General features: G+C 34.5%; 1 protein-coding gene across 1 annotated transcript in view; it reads right to left on the bottom strand.

The window, feature by feature from the left end:
• The window catches only part of LOC128997841 (mitochondrial carnitine/acylcarnitine carrier protein), a 42,808-nt gene extending 30,599 nt beyond the window's left edge, over positions 1 to 12,209 (bottom strand). Inside the window, exon 1 of the mRNA XM_054423596.1 lies at positions 11,801 to 12,209. Within this exon, the coding sequence (XP_054279571.1) occupies positions 11,801 to 11,896 (96 nt within the window). The 5' untranslated portion in view covers positions 11,897 to 12,209. The remainder of the gene's footprint in view (positions 1 to 11,800) is intronic.
• Positions 12,210 to 12,449: the final 240 nt, after the last annotated feature.

Raw genomic sequence — 12,449 nt, 5'->3', positions numbered from 1 at the left:
ACTAGTTGCGAGTGCAACTGTTTTGTGACCTCGGCAATGTATTGCAGTGGGGAAGCGCACACGACGCAACTGGTTGTATGCAATTTCAAAAAACATTTGAAACCAGTTGCATGCAACCGTGGGCCCGACGTTGCAGTTGCGTTGCAGACTTCAGTTGCACGAGACCACGGGGTGTTTTGTGGTGTTTGGTGGTATTTTGACGGCCGTATAGTGTTATTAGTGTTTATAATTTCCTATCCGACTAGCTCTAGCTGCTACAAACAGCCTAGTACTAACATTCTTGCTCAAATAAAGGTGAACCCAATGCTCTCTCAGTACCCTTCGCTGTCTTCGGTATTGATAATAGCTAATAACGTCTTCTTCGTCTGAGTCCGACGTAGTAAGCGCACCTAAGGCCTTAAAACATCGTAACTGCACTAAATTTGCACTCCACTGATTGCACAATAGACGCAACTGTAGTTGTAAAACAGTCACACCGTGTGCGGACAGAAGTTTTGTTTCAGTTGCAAACTGGTTCCAGACGCAACTGGTTTGCAACAGTTGTTGTAAAACAGTCACACCATGTGCGCTGGGCCTAAGACTTTTACTGGTTGATCGTTTGCTGCTACAATTAATGGTAAGTTATCTGTTTGAAAGGATAGGTTATTTACAATTGATGATTTTATAAGGCAATCGTTGCAACCAGTATCTAAAGTAGCTGAATAAGTTGTCCATTTTCTAGTATTTTAATATTTAGTGTTAATGTAGGGAATGGTTTTGTTTGTTTGTTTAACATTAAAAATTAAGTCATAAATATCCGATAGTGTGCAATTAGATTGTCTCTTATCACATTTAATTAGGGTTCTCAAATTTAAGTGCTTAGAACTTTGTTGGAAAACTTCTTTGTCGATTTGATTCTGGAGGGTTGTTGCTTCACTAGCGGTTAAACAAACTCCTACAGTTGATGAATCCACGTGCTATCCATAGAGGTTCCTGGAAGTGATGTAGTTGTACTCAAGCTGTAGCTGTTATCCGATGTTGAAGGTCGTACGTGAAGAGGTAACAGATGTGGCAAGTAGAGTCTTGGGCTGATCAGCTGTGCGGTGCCATGACGTCAGTTGCTGAGTCGGTGTTCCTAGGCAGCAGCGAGTCGACGCTTGTGACGTAGGCGTTTGTTGAGGTGCGTTATCCTCTTTATCAGCTGATTGCATGGTCGTCTTAGGTTCTGCAGACACTGTAGAAATGGTGCTGACCTGGTTCTTGAGTTGAGTGTGTTGAAAATGTCTTGATGTTACTGTGGTTCTTAGAAGAAATGATTATGTCATTGGGGTTACTTTATCTTTATATTTTACACTAAACGAATCATCAATTGTTGGAAAGTTGTATTGATATAGAGGACTAAATGGTGAAAATATATTAAAATTTGAATGAATTATTGTATGGTTTTTAAGATTGATGAATTGTTGAAATGAGGTATACGTTTGGTTGTGTTCCAGAAATATCTTGTGTGTATCTGTTTATTTTGGGAAGCCAAATATCTATTTGGTGTTACTTGACTTCCCTGCTTTAGAAGTTTTTTTGAAACTGTTCTCTTTTAGCCGGACACCTAAAGCACTGGTTAATGGTGTGGTTATTTCTTTTGCAATATGTGGGAGTAACCCACATCACCGCCAATAATTATATATATTGAGGTAAGAGTCAACCCCATCGGCTGATCCAAAGGCAGGCAGACAGCTCTAGTCGGACCGAGACTAGCACTCCAACCGGAAAAGACCAACCGCCGGCAAGCAGGTTTGTCTTGGATCCGTCGCCGAAGAAGAAGGAGGTCCTGATCCTTGGTCAACAGTTGGTAAAGTACCGATAATGTCTAATTAGTTGTAATCTTTTGGGGGATAAAGGGGGTAAGGGGAATCATATCTTTTTCTAAATTAGACCAAGATCAACCAACAATAAATTAATTCAAGTAACTAAATTAAACTTTACAGTTATCGATATCATGTTCTAGGGCAAGTTGCTGCAGGCGTTTCACAATGGCGAGGAGTAGTTAGAGTTGAATAAAATGTAGTTAATCTATTTATTAGAGACCTATCAAAGCTGGCTTATGCTGAGCAGGGTTTTTTGTGAGTGCTATTGGGTAGTGGAATCAGCACGATATTCATTAAATGTGGATCTAGCTGGGTTAATTCCAGTCAAGACCCCACAAATATGAGCAAAATTTGGAAGGGGTATTTGAGTATTTAGAATTCCTGTGGTTAGCTCTAGCATTGTACCAACAAGTTTCTGTGGCCTGATTGTTTTTGTTACATATGTGACAAAAGAATGTAGTGTTTTGTGATCTGTGTGGTGACCTGTAATCTAATCTGGTTCTAGGGGTAGGGTGTCTGTTGGATTGTTGTGGGTTGTAAGGCGAAGAGCTTCTCGATAAATTTTGTGAGTTTCGAGAAGCGCTTCTGGGCCTATATTTTTCAGCTGACCTGTCATATCTGTGATGAGGGGAAATGTTTCTTCTGTATGTAGATCTTGAACGATGGTGTGTTTCTTTGTTTGGGTTGTTCCTATTTTAGTTTGTTTCAGCAGATTGGACTTTAAAGGCTCAATAATGTATCTTTTATGTCCCTAAGTTCTGATTTTAAGTTATCTAATTCGTCATTTTCATACGTTACCGATTTTGATTGAGTTTTTATTAAGGTAACGCATTCAGCTGAGTTTTGATATTGTCTTTGATTTTTATCCCTAATCGCTCTTTGAGATTCAATTTTTAGCAGATTCTCGTTTAGCTGTTTAAGTGAGTTGTTTTCCATCCTCACTAGGTCGTTACAAATTTCCGGTTTTACTCCCTGAATTACAAACTTGATTACTTTTGCATAGTTCATTTTGGGATCTATTCTATGGGAAAGGTGTATGATTTTGTATAAAAACTTTATTGGAGATTCATTTTCTCCTTGCGTTCTGTTTTCAAGGAATGTCTGTAAGTCATCAATTAAGGCAACTGGGCTGAATGCTTTGATGAATTCGGTTTCTAGGTTTGCCCAACTAGTTTCAGTGTTTCCTTGTTTATAGAGTGCAAACAATTTATATGGGTTAGATGTTAAGTGTCTGGTTGACACTAACAAGTGGAAAAGTTCAATTTTTGTTTTTTCGGACCAATGATTGCACCTTGATGCTAAACTTATATTGAATTTTTGAATAAATTCATGTACATCTTCTGAAGGAAGACCTGAGTATGTGCCTGCTTTTATTAAAGGAAGTTTCTCTTTTAAATCATCAGCCATGTTTTTATTGGTTATATGTGATTTAGGGTGAGAGACAATTTGTGTTGATGTATTCTAAAAGGGGTTTCCAGTTGGTTATGATTTTGATAGGTTTCTTGATATAAATTAAACGAATTGAAGCTTTGTAACAACTATTCATGTTCTATTGTTGACCTGTTTTGGTAAAGGTTTTGTGAATGTTCAGTTTCAGGTTGTGTTAGGTCGTCAGAAGTGTGTGCAGTGTCATATATTGGTTCTTGAAGGATTTTCTTGAATTTTAGCAAATCTCTAAACTGTTCTTTTGTTTGGTCTTCTAGAATGTTGTTAAAGAACAAGTCTGTTAATGCCTCAGCAAAACTAGTAGGTATGTCTAAATGCAGTCTTGAAAACATCTTAAGTAAAAGCTAACTTTGTTCTTAGATTGGCTAGAGTTTCGGATGGGTGGGAGTTATATTTTATGTTGACAAGCTAAAAGCCTCAGTTTTGTTTAAGCTATATATTTCAATGTTAACAATTTCAAAATCTAAATCCAAAAATTATCTTTTAAGTTTTAGTACTGCGATGAACCTATATTACAGTTGAGGGTTCTATAAACGTTATGAGCCTATCTACGCTAATTACGAGTTTTTTTTGTTTTTTTTTTAAGTGACCTATATTGTTTTGTTCATATTCTGACTTTAAGTTTAATCTTAAATTAACACCCTATACATTTTACGAATCGTGAGTCTGATTTCAACTTAACTGACTATAAAATAAAAATAATTCACAAGTCATATAATTTGTTTGGAAGATAATGTATTAAAAGAAATGTAGGATCGTTATCGTTAAGGCCAGAATGAAAAGACAGTCTTCGCCTCCACCGTGCGAGTCCTATGCCTCTCTAAAAATGGGGGTCTCAAAAGTTACACTCGCTTGGCTGTTGTCGAGAGGTGAAAGGTTGAAAGAAACACAAGACTGCTAAGGTGTGACTCAACTTGTAATAAAACAAAATAAATTTAGAAAACAAAAGCTACAAAGGGTGACAACACCAAATAAGGACTTTGAAAAAACAAAGAAGAACTAGAACATAGTAAGAAAAAATACAACGTAAATTTACAAGAAAAGAAAATTAATAAAAATTAAAAGATTGAGTTACCAACAAATTATATGACTTGTTTGTTTTACATGTTTAAGAAACTTAGTAGCCTAATATTTATTTGTTTACATACTGCTAATTGTCCCAGAAGCACATGCACAGGCACACGCACTCCGAAACTCCGATCTTCTTACTCCTGTCGCCCGAGATGATCTCCCGGATTTTTTCTTTCAAGATTCAAGATTCAAAGAGTCTTTATTCACACAGTACAAATTTTCGTACATGAATAGTGTCTATTGTCTATTGTTACTTCAAATCAAATCAAATCAAATCAAATCATTCTTTATTCATTATACATAAAATAACATGTATTGAATAGAGTCAAATAGGCTATAAATACATATAACTACATATTACAAAGTGCTTAAATTAAAATATACTATTAAGATAAGTGAAGAATTTCTAATTGAATATATTAAAAATATAACACTATTGCAATCACAATAACATTAGCAGTTATTAAAATAAAAAACATATACCCATTTTCCGGGCTTAAGTAAAAATATACACAGAAAAGAAAAAGTATTACTAATCATTGTGAAAATTTAAATTGTTCCCCTAATTTTGCTATGGAGTTCAAATTATGTAAGCTACTAATTTTTATTGTTTAAAAATTCTTCTATGGAATAAAATGAAAATTTAATTAAAAAGTCTTTTAGTGTTCTTTTAAATTTATTCAAATTGTCTTCCGTCTTTATATAAGCCGGCAGGTGTTGCAAAAAAATCAAACCTGAATAATAAGTTTTCTTTTTGAAAAATTCCAATTTATGTCGGGGTAGGTTAATTTTAAACCTAGTGTTATAGTCACCAGTATTGCTTGAAGTGGATGACAATTGAATTTGTTTTGCATAGACAGATGCTTCATATATATACAGACTATACACCGTTAGGATTTGTAATTCCTTAAAATACCTCTTAGCTGATTGTTTTCTTTGCAGTTTCATCATTAGACGAATAGCTCTCTTTTGTTTGATAAGGATAAAATCCAAATTGGTCTTTGATGTTGCTCCATAAATAGATATTCCATAAGCTATGTGACTATGCAGTAATGAAAAGTATATTATCCTCAAAGTGTCTATGCTGCAGATCTGAGACATCTGTCTTAAAGCACATACACCAGAAGTCAATTTTTTAACAACATGTTTAACGAGATTGTCCCATGTAAGATTTTTGTCGATAATTAAACCAAGAAATTTAGTCTGTTCAACTTGGTCTATCTTGTCATTGTTTATACAAATTTTTGCTTCAAATTTTGTTGTTGATTGTTTGGTTGAAAAATATATGAAGTTTGATTTATTTGCATTTATAAGAAGATTTTTTCTTTTAAAAATTCATGAGTTACTTGAAGATTTTTTGAAGAAGATGTTTCAATTTCAGAATTAGAATTTCCATTTAGCAGGATATTAGAATCATCAGCATACAGACACATGGATCCGTCACTCCCAGGAATAGTCCCAGGCAAACCCCTAATATAACAAAGAAATAGTAGAGGGCCCAGGATCGATCCCTGGGGGACTCCATATCGTAGTGTCCGATGCTGTGATTGAATTTTTTCAATGTAGTTTATTTTATAATGTTCTATGATGTCATCCACTTCAACAAACTGGTGTCTATTTTTAATGTAGGATTCAAACCATTTAAGTTCTTTACCACGGACTCCAAGTTCATTTAAAACGTTAATTAATTTATTGTGCGACACACTGTCAAAGGCTTTACTGAGGTCTAAGAATATTCCTACCACCTTTTTCCCTTTATCAATTGCATTTATTATAGACTCTATAAATTCTATACCAGCTGTTACTGTGGATTTTCCTTTTCGAAAGCCATGTTGCTCTTTGTCCAGTAACTGATTGATTTCAAGATATCTAGACAGCTGAATATAAACTATACGCTCATAAATTTTGGAAAAGGCAGGTAAAATTGAAATGGGACGATAGCATGATGGATCTTTAGGATTACCTTTTTTAAATATGGGAATAACTTTAGCCAACTTTAATTTGGATGGAAATATGCCTGAAATGAGAGAGGAGTTTATTAAATGTGTTAATGGTTTTGATATGAAAAGTAGTGATTTTTTAATTAGAGTAATTGGTATTTCATCATGCCCAGAAGAAATTTTATTTTCAAATGACAGCACGACTTTTTTAAGATGGTCTTCTGTTATTGTTTCAAATTTAAAAACGTTTGTCATGGCAGTAACTTTTTTTTGGGTGAAAATGTTGTGATTTGATGTTGAATCAATGTTTGGCAAAATAAGCTTTTCAACAGCAGTTGTAAAGAAATTGTTGAAAACATTACTCACAGCAACAGGATCTGATATTTGGTTATCATTTTGAACTAAGATTATTTTGGAGGTGACAGTTTGTTTTGATTTTAGTGAAATCTCATTTTTTATTATATTCCATGTAGTCTTTGTTATGTTCCTAGATTTTCTAAATTTATTTTGGTAAAATTTTTGTTTAGCACTGTTTATGGATTCCTTTAACTGTTTTTTCTTTACTTTTATTGTTTTATATAACAGTGAATTCCTTTTTGCTCTAGTATATGTTACTAGTTCATGGATTTCACTTTTTTTCCTTATTATTTCATTTGAATTCCATTTACATATATTTGATACTTTTTCTACACACATCATTTTGGGGAAATTGGTGTTAAAAATGTGACTGAAAGTAGACATAAAGACATTAAATTTTGCATCCACCGAAGATTGATAAACATCATACCAGTGTTCATTACTTAAGTCCCTAAGGAACATTTTAAAATTATTTTCAGTATACTTTCTGCATAACCTCTTCATTACCTTTTTGTTTGTACTGTTAACATTTTGTATTTCAAGCAATTGAGCATCATGATCAGATACATGAGTAATAACGCCTGAGACATTTAATTTTGTTTCAAAAATGCTGGTAATGAAGTTATCAATTGCAGTAGCTGATTTATCAGTATTCCTAGTTGGAAAGTCAACCCTATAAGACATGTTATATATATTTATGATATTTAAAAATTGATTGTACACATTATCATGATTTAAAACATTAATATTTATATCACCTGCTAATATGATGTTCTTGAACCTTTTTGTTAATAAATCTAGAGTAATATCCAGTTTTGCTAAGAAAGGTTGGATATATTTATATTCAGGAGTTCTATATAACCCTAACAATATAAACGACATACCATCTAGTATGATTTCAGTCATACAGCACTCAAATTCTTTCTCGAAAATAAGTATTTGAATTCCTTTAATATGTACTGTTTTAAAATTTACATAGTTACTAGTAAGTATTAGAACACCACCCCCAGTGGTTGAAGATCTGGTCCAATAGGATGCTATTTTATAATTTTTCAGTTTAAAATGAAACAAATCTGTCTCTTTCATGTTAATTTCTGTTAGAACAACAATATCTGGCTTAATTTCATCCAAGTTTACTTCCAAAATGCCTATACGGGTTGATAAATTTTGAATATTTTGATGAAGAATTAGAAAGTTTTGAGTGCTGTTTACAGAATGTGTTAATTGGTTGCTAGATCTTGGCCTATTTTTCTTAAAAAAGTGGTTACATTATGACATGATGTATTAATAGAATCACAGGTTAGGGGTAGGGAATTCAAGACAGGAGTGAACAATTGGCAATTTAAAGGTACTTCATTCACTGCACCAACACTATCACAACCCCTGACAGACAGCCCCCCATCACATGACACAGGCGCTGGTGACTCCTCCACAGGCTGGGTCATTTTTTCATTTTACTTGGGCCAAAAGAAGCAGCTACTTGATCCTGGTGATCTCAAGTCTGAAGTAGAGGTTCTACAAGTTGAAGGGGTTGACACGTCATCGTTTAATGGGCTACTTAAGGATGTTTCCATAGCAGATGAGTGTTCCATGGATTCCTCTACAATTTTAGTCCTAGTAACTGAAGCCAATTGAAGTTCTTGATTAACTGGTGAAGACTCCTGCTCATGATGATGATCAATAACTTGCTGTAAGCGTTTGATGAAGTATTGGTAGGGAACACCATTGTGTAATGGGCGGTTCGAGTGTTGATGGTAGCAGATTATTTGCACAGACGCTTTGGTTGCCTCTTGAAATTGAACCAGATTCCTGATGAAGTGATCTGGCCACACCTGATCCCTCACACAACCCATTGCAGAGCAAATAAGAACTTTAAGGTTTTTCTTCTTGAATTCCTCAGTTAACTGTTGGAAAGCATAGTCGTAATCGTAGTTTGTAGGTTTAAGATAGTATTTTGGTTTTGTTATTAAGCTAAAGACACTAGCTCCCTTATTAGTCTTCTGATAAGCTAGGTGACTGCTTAGGCAGTCTGAGGGTAATGGTTTACCAAACTCCTTACGGAAGGTAACTGCCACACCAGCACTTAGACTCCTTTCATGTTCCAGGTCTGCAGATATGGTGTGAGCAAAGCCAACAGATTCGTCGTTTTGAAATTTATTAATCATGCTTTTCATGCTTGTCTGAATTATACTTATTGGAGGTAGACTATGGTTGACTTTTCCTCTTATGTTTGATATTTCTTTGTTAGGCCTGATAGAATTTATAATGATATATGATAGCTTTTTCTTCCCCCTATGATTTAGATGTAGTCCATGACGTGTAAAATGAAATCTTTGTAGTTCATCCAGGTCAATAAGATGCACTTTGTTTGTTCTTATTGCTAATTCTCTGATATAACTATTTAATAAGTTGATATCATCATGACGCGGATCATTTAAGCCTATGTCATAGCGATTTGGTATTGTGGTAATATGTACAGATGATTTATCCTTACTTAGTTGTGTCAGATACTTTTCCAAATTGCTATAGATGTTTGAGGTTGTTTTTTTTTATTACATCATTGGTTCCAGCAATTATTACTAATGACTGATGTCGAGATCTGTTTGCTTGGTTATGAATCTTCTCAGTTGTAGCTATACTTACTACCTAAATTAGCAATAAGAAACATTTAAACAAAATACTATAGGCTACATTATTTTAAATTGAAATTACTAAAATCTTCTATTTTGTAAGGTGCAAGGTCAAGTAAGAATGCCTTCAGATTTTTCATAAATTTAGTTTTGTCTTTTTCTTTTTTTAAAAAGCTAGGAAGTTTTCTAAAAAAATAGTTTCCAATATAAGAAGGTACATAAACATAACATAACATAACATAAGGTATATAAAGAAGGTATATAAAGGTATGCTTTGAGGTCCTCCTGCTCTGAGACTCCTCATCCCTCCTTCTTCAATAGCCCTTCTCATTGGCTGATTACCGATAGGGTGTGTGGCTTATAGGTTAAAGCTGTTTCTTGGAAGTCAGCCCTACCGGTCATTGCCTAGCTCACGTCAGCTGGGAAAGGAATTTGTAGATCGATGCTCATGCTACTGTTCAACTCTGTTCACACCAACTGGTCGACTAAGTGTTATGTGAACAGAGTGTCTGCGTAGATGAATACTGTGGGTACAGGGTTAATCCCCTTTCTTACAGTTCCTATCACCAATGCATTCATATACTAAAAGCTGTTGTTCAACGATCATAAAGTCTAGCTTACTTTGTCAAATACACTAAGTGCTATCTAATATAAGTTATTTAACCAAACATCTAGCTGGGTAAAGTACTAAAGAAGCTTATGTAAACCAGACAGGTTAGCATATATATTTTGAATAAAGAAAGAAAATATAGTACCGTATCTTAGTTAAAGGTTGTTAAACTTTATTATAGCCTAAACAGTGTTAAGCCAGAAAATGTGTCAAGGTAAACATACATACACATGATTTATAATTAATAATCCATATGATTCTAAATAGACAGTGAGCAAGTAAGTTTCTTTCAACAATATATATAGGCTATCATAAAAAAATTAAAGTATAATTTATCAGATGCAGTGTTGCCAGATTGGCCAGAGTCCAAATCTATTGTATTTGGGGCATAATTATTGTACACATAACATATTTAATATTATGATATAAAAGTGCAATGCAAAGAATGAAATTATGGAAATTTGACTCTCTCTGCCGCTGCTGCTTACCGCTCTCGCTTTACTACTAAACTAGAAATACAACATTGGGTAGCACTACCCTAGGATGGCATCTCTGCTAGAAAATCGAGACGCTGTATGGAAATTTAGTTATGTAGATACCCACTAGAGAAATTAACCAGCACATTGGCTCATGACAAAGAGTATGCACACTCATGACTTTATAACAATTCCTCAGTCCCCTGTTTCCAATGTACTAAGAGCGATATACTCTACCCCTAGTACAAATGGCGTCCAAATCTCTCAATTCTCTCATTCAGTCCTACCTCCAGTTGTATCTCTAGCTCTGTGGCCTGCTGGACTCCACACAGCTGATGCTTTTCCAAGGTTGCCAGATCAGACCAAACCGCAAAGAAACTATGTTGTGTTTTTTTTTTTTTGTGGCATACACATGGAAATGCATTTGAATCAATATTAGGCTAAATACTTTATTTTCATGGCAACAGAAAACAATCTTAGTTTCTCTTGCCAATAATCATACTGGTACACATCGTAAAAATTATGGTAGGCCTAATAGGCCGATTTTCTAAAATTATTTTTGATGGGGAAGAGTAAAAATTTTGTATGAACGTAATAATTATCGTACACTTGGCAACACAGATGTAATAATGGGCTATAAGTAACGTGGCCATATGTCCTGCTGTCGGCGGGACAGTCCCCGTTTTACATGAAATTGTCCTGCTGTCCCTACAATCGGCTGTGGAACACCTAAATGTCCGCTTTGGCTCGGAGGTCAGACGTTTGAAATATTTACATAAGCTTACTATGAAAATTCTCCTTTCCCCACTAATTTTTTGTTCATGTAAGAATACTAGTTAGTAGCCTAATGTTGAGGAAAACTAAAAAAAACAGACCTATTAGCCTATTTAGTTATCTGTAGGCTACAACAAACAAGTCATCGATCGGGTGAGTTCGACTTTTTTTTAACGCTCGGTACCGTACTAATAAAAATTGTTTCTAACCGAGTGTTTAAACGTCACCAACATCTGTCCGCAATTTCCATCTGAAAATTTGCGTCCTTTGCTCAGTTCCTGCTGTTTACGTGCACTTGGTAAAGCTATCCTGTTTTGAGGAGATTTCTAAGTAAGGATGGCCTAAGTTTCATCCAATGAACTGAATTTAAATTCATGTTTTTATTCAGAACACCCTAATCAGATAGCCTAGGTTAAATATAATAAACCCAATTAAAATACCAATTTATTTTATTAAATTATTAGCCTATTTCTAGATTGCATATAACACTAGGCCTAGTTTACAATTATTATTTTTCAAAATTTGTCCCCCGACCACTGTCTAGCAAGGGCCTATTCCATACACCCTGGTATGGGGTGTTCCGCCTTAGAGTCCAAAATATATGGTCACGTTAGCTATAAGGTATCAATTTTAGGCATATCTTAGTTCTTACCTTGATGGTGTCAAAAGGATGTCCTACAACAACAGTACATACTCCCCCAAAACCTCCAGATAGAAAATACTTAAATGGACTTGATTCACTAGACATTTTGATTTAATACAGTAATTCTACTGACTATAAAACAGATTGAAATTTTAAAAATGACGATTAAGACAACACTTAACTTATTAGACTAGCACAGCCTTTCACAGACTAACCTACAAATTATTTTAAATGGGTATTTAGTTTAGTTTAAGTAATGTACTTTAAAAAGGCACAGATGATACATTTCTATATTGTATCAAGGGTTTCTAGTACCCTAACACATCAAGAGTGAAACTGCATTTTCTGGATTCATTGACTGCCTAATTTAAAACTAATTTGGTTATGTTTACGTCCAATGGTTTAATATTAATTATCTCATCTCGATCTCACTCGACCAGCAAAGCAACCAGCACCAGCAGTAGTAGTAGTGAGTAGTGTCAATAGTGTCATGGTGGAAGGAAAATTCATAGGTGTGCTATTCCCGTCAAATGTTGACGTCACTCAGATTGCAAACACCATTTTACCATTTAGAAAAATTATAAAAACAATAACAATTGAATCAAATCAAAACAAATATATACTTATATGGCAATACAATCAGCTGATTTTTTTGTTT

Source organism: Macrosteles quadrilineatus, unplaced genomic scaffold, assembly GCF_028750875.1.
Source record: "Macrosteles quadrilineatus isolate MER2022 unplaced genomic scaffold, UCM_ALF_1.0 Scaffold_7__1_contigs__length_78375512, whole genome shotgun sequence".
In the NCBI taxonomy this organism is placed as follows: Eukaryota; Metazoa; Arthropoda; class Insecta; order Hemiptera; family Cicadellidae; genus Macrosteles; species Macrosteles quadrilineatus.
This window is presented reverse-complemented; position numbering and strand designations above follow the sequence as displayed.